Genomic DNA, 14672 nt, shown 5'->3' on the forward strand with positions numbered 1-14672 from the left:
AACAAAACCAAATTATTATTATTAATATTATTAAAATTCTTCATATTAGTAGTAGTTGCTGTAGTAATAGTAGTGATAATATACTTAATAGTAATGATAGTAGGAACAACAATCACCATTAACTTATTATTATTGTTGCCGCTGTTGTTCAAAATTGCCGTGATACTTATTACATCAGGCAGAGGTAGGATTTTTCTGTGCCCTGTGTACACCCAAGCTTTCTTTAACGTAATATTAAACCTAATAACAATATAAGGTTGAGCATAGTCCTGCGAGCACTTTTTTACTACGCCATATCTGTATCAATTTGAATGAATACAGGTCTACGACTACAAGGACCTCGGAAGTGCGGGGCGAGAGTGAACGAATCATGGCTACAATGTTGCAGTTCCTCTTCACCCGGAACGTCATGACGTTGTGCGTAGCGCTTGGGACGTTCTGTAGTAGCCGTCCGCATTGTTGTGGGGGGAAGGCGAAGCTTGCAGCAGCTGCTTGTCGTTATAGGGAAGAGGATATTCCTGCCTTTGAATGTCCTTTAAACCTAGTTTTCCCCCTGCTGAATACGCGTAAAGATTACAGACTTGGGGGGGGCCGGTGTGGATAGTTGTTCACATAATTCAAATTCATCAATATAAAGCTAAAACTGCGCCCTTTGGATGCGAACATTGCGTACGGAATTACAGCCGCTGAGCAGGCCGTATCGCCATTGCTTCCAAGAGCTGCCTCTGTCTTCGGGCAAAAGCATCGTGACTCTGAGGTACTGTGTTATGAAAAGAATGACTGCAATTCAAGCATTAGTGGTCGATGCAAAGTGCGTAGAGGCGTATGACAAGCAGGTCCGTGTGCTGTTGTGAAACGTCTTTAAAGGTCTCTAGCAATCTGTGCCTTTTTTGGTAGGACGCCATTTGCCATGTTAGTTTGTTATTGTGAGCTGTCCCGGTAGATTGGGCTACTGATCGCGGTGTTCGTTCTGCCCTCGCTTGCTCTCACATGATCGATACAGAGAAAAAGCACCGCAATGTGAACTAACAGCCTCTTAAGCTAAATACGGTTTCAGGTTTGTAGTAGTATTTCCTCGCCACCACCACAGCACCCACTTGGGGGTAAGGGGAAAGTGCAAAGAACTGTCATTTGAATTACATATTTCTGCGGTGCATTCTCTGTCGAATGCTCATGTCATCTAGCTATTGAACGTGTTATCCCCGTTTCATGTTGTGTACATGGATATTTATGTGAAGGTTATTGCTAATAAGCTCATGCTAACGGACTGTGACATCTGTTCATTTTTATATACTCTGCAGCTTCAAACTGAGTGTCTAAAATTAATTACTGACTTTTGTGAAGATTAGTCAAGCGGAGGTCTGCATTTGCTGTGTGTTATGATTTTCATAAACTGTCAACAGGTTTATTTTTGTCTAATTGGAGAACTACAGCATAACTTGTGCTAATAGTATATTCAGTGGAATTAGCAGCTTTGCCCTTTTCTGACTTTTCAAGGATTTTTGCTCAGTGCTTATCAAAACAGTGAAGTGTGCTGCAGGCATTTGATAAGGATAAGCACTGGTTTCTCATGACAGGATGTTATCAAGCAGTCCGCATACCCCTCAGCTTCTGTCAACACACTGTCTCTGACAGCAGGGAAAGCCTGGGAAAGTCTCTCATAGACTTCCAAACTCTGTGGATATACCTCAGATTGGCTTTTGTCTTACCTATTGATATTACATTTATTTACAACAAAGGTTTTATTGACAAAAGCCATGCAAGACATGTCATTTAGAAAATATACATTTAAATCAGTCACATTCCCTATACATATGTGGAATGTGTGATATTGCATACTGTGTCAAAGTTACACTGTAGCTTCTTGTAATATTATGGGAATCATCATACTGCTCTGTGATTAATACTGGTCAGTTCTAATACCATTCTTTGTCGTTCTGAAGCTTTTTGAGGGTCCACAATGAGGAAGAAAGCACGGCATCAGAAGGTACAGACGCTGCATCGGCCACCCTCCCCCATCAAACCTTCGGCCAACAGGGAGACCCTCACCTATGCACAGGCACAGCGCATGGTGGAGCTGGAGGTCGATGGCCGCATGCACCGCATCAGCATCTTCGACAAGCTTGAGGTCATCACTGAAGATGACCCCACGGCCCAGGAGATCATGGAGTGCACCAGCAATAAGGAGAATACAGACAAGCCTCAGCAGGCCCCCCTGAGGTCGGCACGGCTCAAGAACAGCCAGCAGAAAAAGAATGCAGCCCTCATCGCACAAGGGGCTCAGGCCCCGACCTGTGTCCTCCCCGAGCCCAGGTTCCGCACTGTGGAGTACAATTTACCGGCTGTCCCGCGAAGGCCTCCGACGTACTACAAGTACGAGGAGAAGACCTTGGAGGAGCTTGATGAGGAGGTGGAGTATGACATGGATGAGGAGGACTATGCTTGGCTGGACCTGGTCAATGAAAAGAGAAGGAGCGAGGGCTTTAGCCAGGTCTCCCCCAATGTCTTTGAGTTCCTTGTGGACCGTTTCGAAAAGGAGTCGTTCTTGGAGAGTCAGGGCCGGCAGGACCCTCACTCACTGGTGGACGAGGACGCAGTGTGCTGCATCTGCATGGACGGCGAGTGCCAGGACAGCAACGCCATCCTCTTCTGTGACATGTGCAATCTGGCTGTGCACCAGGAGTGCTATGGAGTTCCCTACATTCCCGAGGGCCAGTGGCTCTGCCGACACTGCCTGCAGTGCCCCACCAAGCCCGCTGACTGCATCCTCTGCCCCAACCGGGGTGGTGCCATGAAGAAGACGGAGGACGACCGCTGGGGACATGTGGTCTGTGCCTTGTGGGTGCCCGAAGTGGGCTTCTCCAACACGGTCTTCATCGAGCCCATTGATGGCGTGGCAAACATCCCTCCTGCCCGCTGGAAGCTCACCTGCTACCTCTGCAAGGAGAAAGGCGTTGGAGCCTGCATCCAGTGCCACAAGGCCAACTGCTACACGGCCTTCCATGTCAGCTGCGCGCAGAAGGCTGGCCTCTTCATGAAAATGGAGCCTGTCAAAGATGTGACCGAGTTGGGCACACCAACCTTCACAGTGAAGAAGACTGCGTACTGTGGGGCACACTCCCCCAACGGCTCCGTCAGAAGGCCCCTCACCATATACGACAATGCCAGGAATAAAACCAAAAATGGACTTTGTCAGACACTGAAGAGAAGTAGCAGCAGAAAAAGGCTAAAAGAGAAGAAGAAGAGCAAGAAGACTTCAGAGCCGGTGGCAGTAGTCCCACCATCTGGTCCTAGTTTTCCGTCACATAGGTAAGCATTAGAGGAGCTGGAGGGTGAATAGACATCTAGACTGATGTATGGAGCTTAATTAAGAAAGATTCAGGCGTGAATGTGACGGCTTTGTTGTGGTGAAGTAAAAGGATGGCTTCACACTGGTGCATTTTTTTTTTGTTACTACATTGGAAACTCCTTACACGATAGGCAGAGTTAAATGGCAGTGCCAAGCTGTGAACTGAACACAGAACACAAATGTCTTTCTCTAATTGCTTCATGTATCCCACAGGTTAAACACCGTCCTTAATCAAGTTTCTCTCCAGAGGAAGAAGGTTTTTGTCGAGCTGGTCTTGAACTACTGGACCTTGAAGAGACAATCAAGGAACGGTCTGCCTCTGATCCGGCGGCTCCACTCCAGCCTACAGTCCCAGAAAACCACAAAGCCTGTAAGTCAGCCCTGCCGAGTCCACTGAGGTCCTCGACTTGAACGAGGTTCTACAGGGTTCCTGCATAACCTCTGCTTGGCGGTTCATTCTTCCAGAAGCACAATGAGGAGGAGAGTCGTGCGCTGAAGGAGCAGCTGAAGGAGTGGCATCGTCTGAGACACGACCTCGAGAGAGCCCGCCTGCTGCTGGAGCTCATCAGGAAAAGAGAGAAGCTCAAAAGAGAGGAGGTAATGGCCTCGCTCATGATCTTGGGGCTGTTGCTCTGATGACAAGCCTGTGAAAAGAGCTTGTGAAAAGGCCACCTCATGCTTGGTTGGATGCTGGATCAGTCCAATGAATTCCTCAAAGTTCTTGCTGAAGGAGAGACGTAAATACCAACATTTGAGACCACCGAGAGGAGGGCTCTCAGTTTACTAAGAGAGCACTGAAAGGACCTTGCTCCTCATCGTTTAAGATCACCAAGGGCCTAGTTTTATAGACTTACCATGGACATTAAAGCTTTAAAATGTGTGTTAGAAAGATGATGACCCCCCCTATTTCTTGGTCTGTTTGCAGATGAAGCTACAGCAGTCAATCCTGGAACTGCAGCTCACCCCATTTACCATTTTACTGAGGACTGTGTTAGACCAGTTGCAAGAGAAGGACCAAGCAAAGATATTTGCACAGCCTGTGAGCATTGAAGAGGTGAGTGTTAAAGTGTAACCACTGTACCGCAGTCTTAAGATTTGTACTGCTTTGTTCTCTTGGTTACATCGATGGAAACAAAACGTAGTCTTTTGTTGCTTCTAGAGCAGTGAAGTATTAACAGTGTGCATGCTGCCTTAAGGTTCCCGATTACCTGGACCATATCGAGCACCCCATGGATTTTTCTGCCATGAGGAAGCGTATAGATGCCCAGTACTACAAGAACCTGGAGGAGTTTGAGGCTGATTTCAACCTCATCATCACAAACTGCATGACATACAATGCCAAGGACACGTATTTCTACCGGGCTGCGGTGAGGCTGAGGGATCAGGGCGGGGCCCTGCTCAGGAAGACACGCCGCCATGTGGAGCACATCGGCTTCGAGCCCGACAGCGGCACGCACACTCCTGAACTGCCCAATACTGTAGCATCTGCTCCCTTCTCCTGGGAAGATGGTACTGAAACATAAACAATTGCTTTAAAAAAAAAGTTATTTTTTTTACAATGCATAAAAAAAGTTTTACATTGCTTAGATAGTACACTTTTATTCAGGGGAAAACATGTTTTTAACACGTGTCTTTATATTCTTTCCGTCAGTGGACCGGCTGCTGGTCCCAGCCAATCGGCAGCACATGTCCCTCGATGATCAGCTGAAGGAGCTCCTGGAGAAGCTGGACCTGACCACGGCCATGAAGTCCAGCCCATCGCGCAGCAAACGCCTCAAGCTGTTGAAGAAGGCCATCAGCGATGTGCGGATGGAGATGAGTCTGAGGAACGTGCTTGCTCCCACCCCTGGCCTGAGGAGGCTGGCAGCTGAACTCGGCTCAGCTGAGGAAGGTCCGTTCCGGTTGGGCCACTTGCGCTTAATCCTCACCCAGTTGAACGTGACGAGGCTTTGGGTCTCATTGATCAGCAGTCTCTGGAGAGGCATCCACAGTGTTTCACAGAGCAATCAGAAGTTTTTTTATAGACTCATTTTGTGGCAAGTTTTAGACAAGTGGTGCTTGAACCTCACATTCCAATGGTTATGGAAAGTGCTTGATAAAACCACAGCTTGCCAGACATGTGGGCTCACGATGAAAACCAAACAGAAAGTGTGTGTGTGTGTGTGTGTGTGTGTGTGTGTGTGTGTGTGTGTGTGTGTGTGTGTGTGTGTGTGTGTGTGTGTGTGTGTGTGTGTGTGTGTGTGTGTGTGTGTGTTCGTGTGTTCGTGTGTTCGTTTCCATATAAGGTAGGCAAGCCTTTTTAGAAGTTGAGAATAGTAGTTGCATGTGATTTGAGATGAAAGATTATGTTCTGTAAAGAATGCAGACACACAAACAGGCTTCCTCCATGGTCATCCATGATGCTAAATGTACCAGCTGGTTCCTGACAGCAACATGCTGGCCTTGCTGTCAAATGGTAGATAACAATGATGATTTATTCATACTACAACGGCTGCTTATGTGTAGATCCTATAATCATTAACGTTTGTGACAAAATCTTCCTGCATCAGTTGCCAGTTCTCAGAATCCAACCTTTTGTCATTTTGTAGGCGACAGATCAGCTCCTCCAAAGCTGGAGCCCTCGGACTGTCACCCCCCGCTGGCTGACGTGGACAGCCCTTGTGAGCCCCCCACGCTGAAGCCTATTGAGCCCAGCGCAGAGCAGCCCCGGCCAGGCAAGCCTGATGAGCCCAAAGACTGCCTCCCAGCCCCCAGGGAGACCCTCAATGGACACTCCCGTGACCGGCTGCTTCTCGACGGCGGTGACGTCAGCGTGGTGGCCACGCCGACCCTGGCCGAGCGCCCTGCTCCGGTAAACAGGCGGACGTCAGTGCTTTTCCGTAAGTCCAAAAGCGTGAGCCCGCAGAAGGCCGCAAGAGGCGGGGGCGCCCAGGCGGAGTGTCCCGAGCTGGGTGCCAAGAGCTTCCTGTCTGTGGTGATCCCCCGCCTGGAGACCCTGCTCCACACCAGGAAGAGAACCCGGAGTGCCAGCCAGGGCAGCGAGGAGGAAGAGGAGTTGCCCATCAAGTGCCCCGACACTGGTACTGCACGTAGGAGTGCAGCAGTCACAGCAGGACTGAAGTGACTAGATGTTACATAGATCAGAGGCATTCAAATCTGGACCTCCTTGTGATCTGTAGTGGTTGGTGTATCTGCTTGGCCACTTAATCACACCAGACTCCTCGGTAAAGGGAGGGTGGGGATTCTGTAGGAGGTGGAGCTTGAAAAATTGAAGATTTGAATACCATTGAAATAGATTAAGGAGCAGTATGAGTGTTTCGATATACTTGGTGCAAAAAAAGAGGCCAGAGCTAGTCTGATGCTTAAAAGAGAGGAATGAGACAGGGAAACGAACATCAAACTGAAGCATAGGCCTTAGACTTGCTCTTAACACTAGCCTGCATGTAGACTACAGTTTCCCCTCAGGCAGACTCCACTATGCTCACTACAGGTTTTTATTCTGCATGTTGACTCTTTCTTTCTTGCTCTCTCTCTCTCTGTCTCTTCCCCTCTTAGGCCTGTCAAATGGTTTTGTTCTGGAGCAGCAGACGGAGTTGAGTCCCAGCAGGCAGCAGGAGCCTCGCCGCAGGTGTGCCTCTGAATCCAGCATCTCGTCCAGCGGCAGCCTGCTGGGTACCTCCAGGTACAGAGACACACACACACACACACACACACACACACAGTGATACACAGAATTCTCTATTTCCTGTACTTAAGTACTGAGAGAGACTGTGCTCATGTAGTTATTGTAGGGCACAAGCAAACCTCTCAGGGTTCTGACATGCCATTCCCTGGTGTGTCGTCTTCTCAGGCTCAGTTTTCAACCAAACATGTGCCGAAAATCTTCAGTGTGCCTCGCCTCATAAATATGTAGTGTACCAGTGTCCTTTATACACTAAGTACAAGGGATTAAAGAGATCACAGGTCTCACTTTTGATGCTTATAATAAACTTTGTTCTCTGCCAGTTATTTAGATTTACAATGACCAGCAGTAGTTTGATTAACATTAATGAATGGCCACATGTTTTGCAGTCAGGAGTACGGTACTTTGGTGCACCCAGTCTTTAAAAGTCTTATTCTGCTGTCATAAAACTCAAGGGAAGCATGTTGTTCAGGGCCGCATCCCAGTTTGCATGCTGCGCACAGCCTAGCGGCAGGCACCCTCCGCAATAAAGACAGCCAGCCCAGTTGAGCGGCTGTGTTCCATTTAAATAAGCCCCTACCCGCATTCTCCAATTAGCTTTTCCTTCAGCCTGAAAGCTGCTTTATCCGCGAGCTTTTTATGTTGCCCTCTTTCAAGCAGATGTTTCAATTTGTGATGATATTCCGGAGACAGCGTGTGTGATATGTTGAATTTTGAATCAGATCATTTTAATCTCGGAAAATGGAAAGAAAGGATTGCATAAATTTTCCCAACAAACAAATGACTTATTCGCAGATCTGTCACGACTGGTTCTGGATACCGAAAAGTCAGTTCCTGCAAGACTCTTGCCAAGCCATATTAGTGCTACTGAGCAGTAAGGCGTGGGGAAAAAAATCAGTCCCCTTGTTCAGGGATAGAATTTACATCATAATTTGTGTGTGTGTCAGTTTTTGGTTATGTAAAAAGTTGTTTCTTAGATGAGAAACTGGTAGCCCAGAACAAAAAGGTTTTTCCTGTAAACCTTGTTAATTTAAAGTGACATGGCTCCTTGACACACACACACACACACACAGAGAGAGAGAGAGAGAGAGAGAGAGAGAGAGAGAGAGGTTCAAACTCTGGCCGTCCTTCTCAAAACTAGACAGCAATGCCAGGTGCCTTCGTCTGGCAACTTGAACGTCTGCTAATGCATCAAACCCACAAAACACTCAGTTAATCTCCATTAAGGAAGCTGCCATTTTTTTTGACCGCGTAAGGGCCGGCAGTCCCCAGAGATGTCCACCTCCCTCATCACACTGACAGGAGGAGCCGTGTTCCACAAGCATGCGCCAGCAGTTAACTTGCTGGCATTCTTAACTTTGAAAAATAAGGTAAACACCTAGTTCTGATTATTTTGTAGTGGAATGAACTTGGCAAACATGGCAGTGCACAGAACCCTATGCACGCTGTCTATTTCCCCAAGATGACAAAAATTTTAAAACTTGGAAATCCTGGGCTCTAGTGCTCAGTAATCCTTTGTAAAACTGATCAATTTGGAAGGTTTTGGTAAGAGCTCATGGTCTTGCACTACAATTTTCCTTCCAGTTTGTGTATAATTTTTAGAGAGGATAAAATGCAGCTTTAGAGGCAGTGTTGTGGTCATTATCAGGAATTGAAACACTAAACAGGTAGTAGAGGTGCATGGGGTTGTGTGTTATAGTGTGCTCTCATGCAAAACAGGAAGTGAAGAAATATTTGTGGAAAAAACATACTTTTGGTATTGAATTCAAGATTCATGTTGAATAAAAAAGCTGCTTTAACATTTCTTCAAATATGCAAGTGAATACATCTGAAATATAGAGAAGTAAGACAGAAATATCAAACATTCACTTCACGGTGGATGCTTTAAAAGTGATGAAGAAGGAAATATTAAAGCGCAAAACTTGTACTGTAATGCGTGCACTGCCTTTTGAACTAGGAGACTGCAAACTAAATCCAGCTTGTTATATCTGTGATTGCCTTCAGCTTTCTAAAGGCCTTCTGTTCGTCTGTGTCGTTTCTTCCATTTTCCATTTCTCTCTCCTTAACTACATTGTACCCAAAGTCTTGTTTGTGGACTGTGCAATGCTTTGTACTGCATATATCTTTCTAATTGTTTCAAAGCTGACCTTTTGAGAACTGTTTATTATTTCACATTCACTCCGCTCCTTTTCAGTCTGCCTCATTATGCAGCAGTGCCTGGTGGGTGGAGTCAAACAAACAGATGCTAGTTTTCTATTTGGTATGGGTCCAAGAGAATGATATCTCTACTGTATGCCCTTTCATGGGAGAACACGGAGCTCATTAAGGTCTTAGTACATTCCTTAGTACACTTTGATCTGTGATTAGTGTCATGCATCCTGTGAACAGTCCTTTTCCTTCATAATGATTTTGCTCAGGCTAAAAGCCTAAGCTTACTGATGACTACAGGACTGCTCATTTTGGCTGTAATATGTTGTTATGACCATAGACTGAAAAGTGCTTAATGGTGGTTGGATTTTTTAAAAACTCTACCACATTTTTAAAAAAATTGCTTGTTTTTCTTTGCCTAGAAAAAAAAACCTGGATCTGAAACATTTAATGCTAATCTGCAAGATATGAAATGTGTTCATTACAGTTTTATGCATTTATTAGCCTGGTCTCCTTGAATTTACTAAGCATCATCAGTTACTGAAAGTCTTAATAGATCATAAAACGTAACCAATCAGCCAAACTGTTGTCTATCTGTACTGCTCAGGAGCTTATGCTATGGCCTCCCTTTGGGTGTGTGTGGGTGTGTGTGGGTGTGTGTGGGTGTGTGTGGGGGTGTGTGTGGGGGTGTGTGTGGGGGTGTGTGGGGGTGTGTGGGGGTGTGTGTGTGTGTGTGTGTGTGTTGGGGGGGTGTACCTAAACCCCCACCGTGCTGACAGTGAGCCTTTCTTCAACAGTGCACCACTGAGCTTTCCGAAGTGCGGGAAGGGAAAGCCGGCCCTCGTGCGGAGGAGCACCACAGACGACAAAAGCGAGCTCATCGCTTGCATCGAGAACGGGAACTTCGCCAAAGCTGCTCGTCTTGCTGCCGGTGACTAGAGGGCGGGAGGTCGGGAGGCGGGAGGGCGGGAGGTCGACTGAGGCACGTCTAGCGGCGAGCATGCCAGTTCTTTTAATCAACGATTCTGTTATGCTTTGAGCAGTAGTTGGACACCCCCACAGACCTTCCGCTGACGGAAGGCTTCAGGCTGTGTTTGACCGCATTAGCAGCTCATTAGCAGTGCAGCCATCCAGAGCTATAAACTATCTTCTTGTTTTTTCAGATAGCAACTCTGGCCAGCAAAACTAAAGACTCAACTGCATAATGTTAATAGATTTACATTTCAGTTACATTTTAAAAATGACATTACATTTACTGCTTTTGAATTTAAACCTAACTTCACTGGAAGCCTGTCGGCTTTTATCTGGAAGGGGCAGCTGGATTGAACTGTTGTCTGCATCTTGTTTTGAAATCCAAACGTACTGTGTGGTTTTTGAGGCGGTGTGTCGTGTTCTGCTCTGCCACTCTAAGCATGGCTTTGGAAGTGTTCTGCTCTGTTTGCGGTGAACCCCTCATAACCTTGTTGTCGTTATTCCTGCTTCCATAGAAGTTGGCAACAGCAATATTTGGATGCCTGCTAGTGCTGCAACAGTTGTTCTGGAACCTCTAAAACTAGTTTGGGCAAAATGTAGCGGATATCCCTCCTACCCTGCCTTGGTGAGTGTGAGCATGCATGCTTGTGTGGAAAACTGACTGCACCTCCAAGTTTCTCTCATTCTCCATGCTCCCACCCCCCACCCCCACCACCCATCCAGGAAACCTCCTGAGTGGTAGTACACCAGAACACACACACAGACATGTGGTTGCCCATGCCCTAAAGAAATGAATGCACTATGGTTATTTTGTGTTAAAGTCAAAGTGCATGTATAGAGAATATGGCTTGTTTGTAAACATGAGTACATTTGGGGAGGAATTTGGGCATTTTGTTTATCCACTAGGTGGCAGTGTTCTACCTCCTAGTGTTTTAATGGCTTCATTTGGTTTTATTTTATTTTTCATGGTTAATAATAAACCCTCATTCTATTAATGGACTCTGGCCATTTGTGCCCCTATAGCTGTCAGCCCTTGCATGGACCCTCTCCAGATTTCACGCCTCAGGCCCATAACCTGCATGTCATTGCTTCTTATAGATAATCGACCCCCACATGCCTCGTGTGGGCTGCCACCACAATGGCGAGTCCATTCCGATCCCCCCTCTCGACGTGCTCCGGATCGGGGAACAGATGCAGTACAAGTCGGAAGAAAAGCTCTTCCTTGTCCTCTTCTTCGACAACAAGCGCAGCTGGTGAGGTTTAAAGGGCCAGCAGCCTCACTCAGCCCTTTAGCCTGTTCATGCTGTTCGTTTTCTGCACTAAAGATAAGAATGATGGAGATCCACATGTAATGGAATGAGAGAATGGTGTTTTTTGTTTTTTTAAGGGGCCTCTGTCTTTCTGTGGTTTTAAAAAAAAAAAAATAAATGCAATTTTTGCAACAATAATATTCTGTATCTCTAGGCAATGGCTACCTAAATCCAAAATGGTTCCTCTTGGGATTGACAAGACCATCGACAAGATCAAGATGATGGAGGGCCGCACCTCGGGCGTGCGAAAGGCCGTACAGATCGCCTTCGCCCGGGCCATGAACCACCTGAGCCGCGTGCAGGACGAGCCCGCCAGCGACCTCAGTGACATCGACTGACCTGCTTCGAGCACCGCCGGCCACCCTGGGTGACTGGAAAGTCCTTTAGTGTTTGTCACCGCAGGACGCCACTTGCTCAGCAGTGCCTGGGCTAGGCCCCAACCCCCTCCGCCCTCCCCGGCTGCCTGGTCGAGTGCCTGCTGCCGCTCCGCCCCACCCTCCCAGTGGTGAGTGGGCTGCACTGGCCCCTCCCACTCTGACCACCACGCAGGGGAGTTCCGTCACCTCACCAAACAGTGCAAACTCCACTATCATCTGCCCACTCCATGTCCTTCATTCCACCTGACGTTTTCACCTCCACTCGTGAAAGTGCTCCTCTATTTAATGAACTCTGTATATAGCTGTAAATGGACCCATGCTAACTTAAGTAGTTACCGCTGTGGGTTCTGTATATACATTTTTCTAGTTGTATTTATACTTTTGTTGGGGTGGGGGAACATAAGCATACCAGGGCCTTCCTCACTGATGCAGGAAGAAGTTAATCATGTGAAACTAAAAGCAGGAATGGAACACATAATGTGAGATTATTTTCTTTTTTGTATCATCATTTAAATTATTGAAGTTTATATGCATAAACTTCCTTTTAGTATTAAATGTTTTTTGTAACCAGTAATGTTTTTATAACAGTTTTAGCCTATTTTGTTCTGATTATATTTATATAACTAAATATATATATATATATATATATATATATATATATATATATATATATATGTATATATGTATATATATGTATATATGTATATATATGTATATATATATATATGTATATATTATATATATATATATATATATATTCTTCAGATGCTTACACAATGTCCTGTTGTTATGGAAACTGAAAATGCGCTGTTATCATGAAACCAAAAGAAAAAGAGTTGCTGCCCAGACATTTCTTTTTTTTCTCCTTTTTATTTTGTATTTGTGTTATTTTTTGTTGTGTCTAAGCTCTATTTTTATTTTTTACATGATGCTTTGTGCTTTTGGGACCGTCATTGTAAAATGATGTGCCTGGGTTAATTTATTGTGAAGAAAAAAAATATCTGCATTACTTTATATATAAAATGGGAAAGTAAGAATGAAAGGTCATTACTTGGTTCTGGCACATTCAGGTGGATCTTTATCGGTTGCCTTTTTATAAATACTGTTAAATATGACTGTTTAATGAAATATTTCATTACATTCATTTAGTTGTACTCTGGGTAGCAAAGGGTAGATGTTTGGATACATTTTTATATATAGATTTTGTTTTTATTTGATAACTATGGTTGCTGGGATTTTTAATAGATACACTGATATTAAAACATGAAAAAATGAAGCACAATGTAGTCTTGGGTTCTTTTTATTTACCCGCATTTGTTCTTGTTTGCTTAATTATCACGGCAATATTATTTGTCATACACAAGAGGATATTCTGTCATTTTCCACTGGATGGCACTGTGGTTCCATGAATGTAAAACATCGTACAACGGGGTAAAAAATCCAGCGACTTTATCCTCATTCAGTCTTCATGATATGGCATCACATATATTTCTTGCAGTTTATTTGCATACTTTTAAGAATGGAATTTAAATACTTTATGTGCAACCATATTGCTTCCAAATCAGTTCAATCATCATACACATTTAAAGTCTAACGCACAGATCGTGGCGTTTTCAGCAGTATGTGTTACTGAGTCTTGGGATGAGTTGACTCAACTCTGCACACAAAGAAGGCAAGGCCAGTTTTGTTATTCATAAACTCCAAATACTCATTGATCAGTAATAAGGGTAGAAAATTTAAATTCTTTCATTTCCGCATCGATGAAATTGACCGTGTCCAAAGGGCCAGAATAGCTGTTGATTGTACCGCTCAGAGCTCGTTAAATGTGTGGCACCGAATGCAAATCTGACCCGGGCCCCACTTTCCGCGTCTCTCTTTGCCATCAGTTCCTAATTGCGCAGGGAAGTAAACGCCACGCTCAGGTGGAGAGGGTGGCAAGTGGAGCATGAATATCAATCTCTCACATCAGTGTCATCAAATGACTTTGACGGGGCCTAAGTGCCCTAATTATCCCGACGCACTCAGGAGGCCGCGCTCCGTTTGGCGAGGGGCCGCGAACTCGAAAACTCCAAGTCAACGGGCAACCCCCAGCGCCAACCCAGGGCACGCGCCGCCCCTCGCGCAGGCCTGCTGGGTGGAAATGTCGCAGGCTTCAACGCCAAAGCGTCAGCTGCAGCCGACACCACCTGCGATATTCCAACAAAGGTTTTTAAGCTTTCTCAGGCCCTTTCATCTTTCTGCCCCCCCCCCCCCCCCAAACTCTGAGTTCATGAATGCTGCTGTCTACTAAACGATATTACATACACTATTGCATTTGTTACATTGCCTTCAGGTTTTTTAAAAGTTATTTTCATCTTTATTTTTTCACAAGCTAATTTCATCTTGTTTTTTTGTTTTGTTTTTGTTTTTGTTTTTGTTTTTTTTAAGAAGGTTTAATCTTTGGATTTGGAACATAATCTGTGATTATAACTGTTATGTTTTATAATGTCACTATTACACAGTATCACTATTATTCACTAGCATGTTATACTTACTCATGTCTTACTTGGTTTTTGAAATCTCACTTCTCAATGTTCTCTGTTGTTTACTCGAAGTCTCCATTATATTCCCACTGAGAAAACAATATATGTAGTCAACTAAAATTAAGATATAGTCTGTGTATCTGTAAGACACATTGTAGAGAAAACTCTTAACTTTGTAACTCACTGTAGTCTACTCTATCTCTAACCTCATACTAGGCTGCTCACAACTATATCCCTGAATATTTAAAATACCTTCAGTTTTATCATGAGAAGGAAAAGCTGCTTACCTGATTGCTTAAATACTGGTGTGGG

The 14672-nt window shown here is 45.0% G+C and overlaps 1 protein-coding gene across 3 annotated transcripts; it reads left to right on the forward strand.

The window, feature by feature from the left end:
- Nucleotides 1-435: 435 nt before the first annotated feature.
- brd1a (bromodomain containing 1a) lies at nucleotides 436-13120 on the forward strand. Of its 3 annotated transcripts, none has more exons than XM_027003862.3 (13): nucleotides 436-757; nucleotides 1944-3309; nucleotides 3563-3719; nucleotides 3815-3946; nucleotides 4275-4403; nucleotides 4546-4858; nucleotides 5001-5240; nucleotides 5938-6429; nucleotides 6905-7031; nucleotides 9977-10110; nucleotides 10667-10776; nucleotides 11250-11404; nucleotides 11616-13120. In XM_027003862.3, exons 2-13 carry the CDS (start codon nucleotides 1961-1963, stop codon nucleotides 11797-11799), a joined length of 3522 nt encoding a protein of 1173 aa, XP_026859663.2. In that variant the 5' UTR covers nucleotides 436-757; nucleotides 1944-1960; the 3' UTR covers nucleotides 11800-13120. The 3 variants fall into 3 exon arrangements, with proteins under 3 accessions (XP_026859663.2, XP_026859666.2, XP_026859665.2); XM_027003864.3 differs by having other exon boundaries at nucleotides 437-757; nucleotides 5938-6228; XM_027003865.3 differs by lacking the exon at nucleotides 10667-10776 and having other exon boundaries at nucleotides 11616-11776.
- Nucleotides 13121-14672: the final 1552 nt, after the last annotated feature.

Source organism: Electrophorus electricus, chromosome 11 (assembly GCF_041902795.1).
Source record: "Electrophorus electricus isolate QZ-2024a chromosome 11, ASM4190279v1, whole genome shotgun sequence".
NCBI classification, from domain to species: Eukaryota; Metazoa; Chordata; class Actinopteri; order Gymnotiformes; family Gymnotidae; genus Electrophorus; species Electrophorus electricus.

What these genes read in the sequence shown, in the direction of transcription:
- brd1a (XM_027003862.3), top strand. Translation starts at nt 1,961, where the DNA reads ATGAGGAAGAAAGCACGGCATCAGAAGGTACAGACGCTGCATCGGCCA. An exon ending in AGAAGCTCAAAAGAGAGGAG is followed by an intron (nt 3,947 to 4,274) that starts GTAATGGCCTCG and finishes GTCTGTTTGCAG; the next exon opens with ATGAAGCTACAGCAGTCAAT. An exon ending in TCCCTTCTCCTGGGAAGATG is followed by an intron (nt 4,859 to 5,000) that starts GTACTGAAACAT and finishes TCTTTCCGTCAG; the next exon opens with TGGACCGGCTGCTGGTCCCA.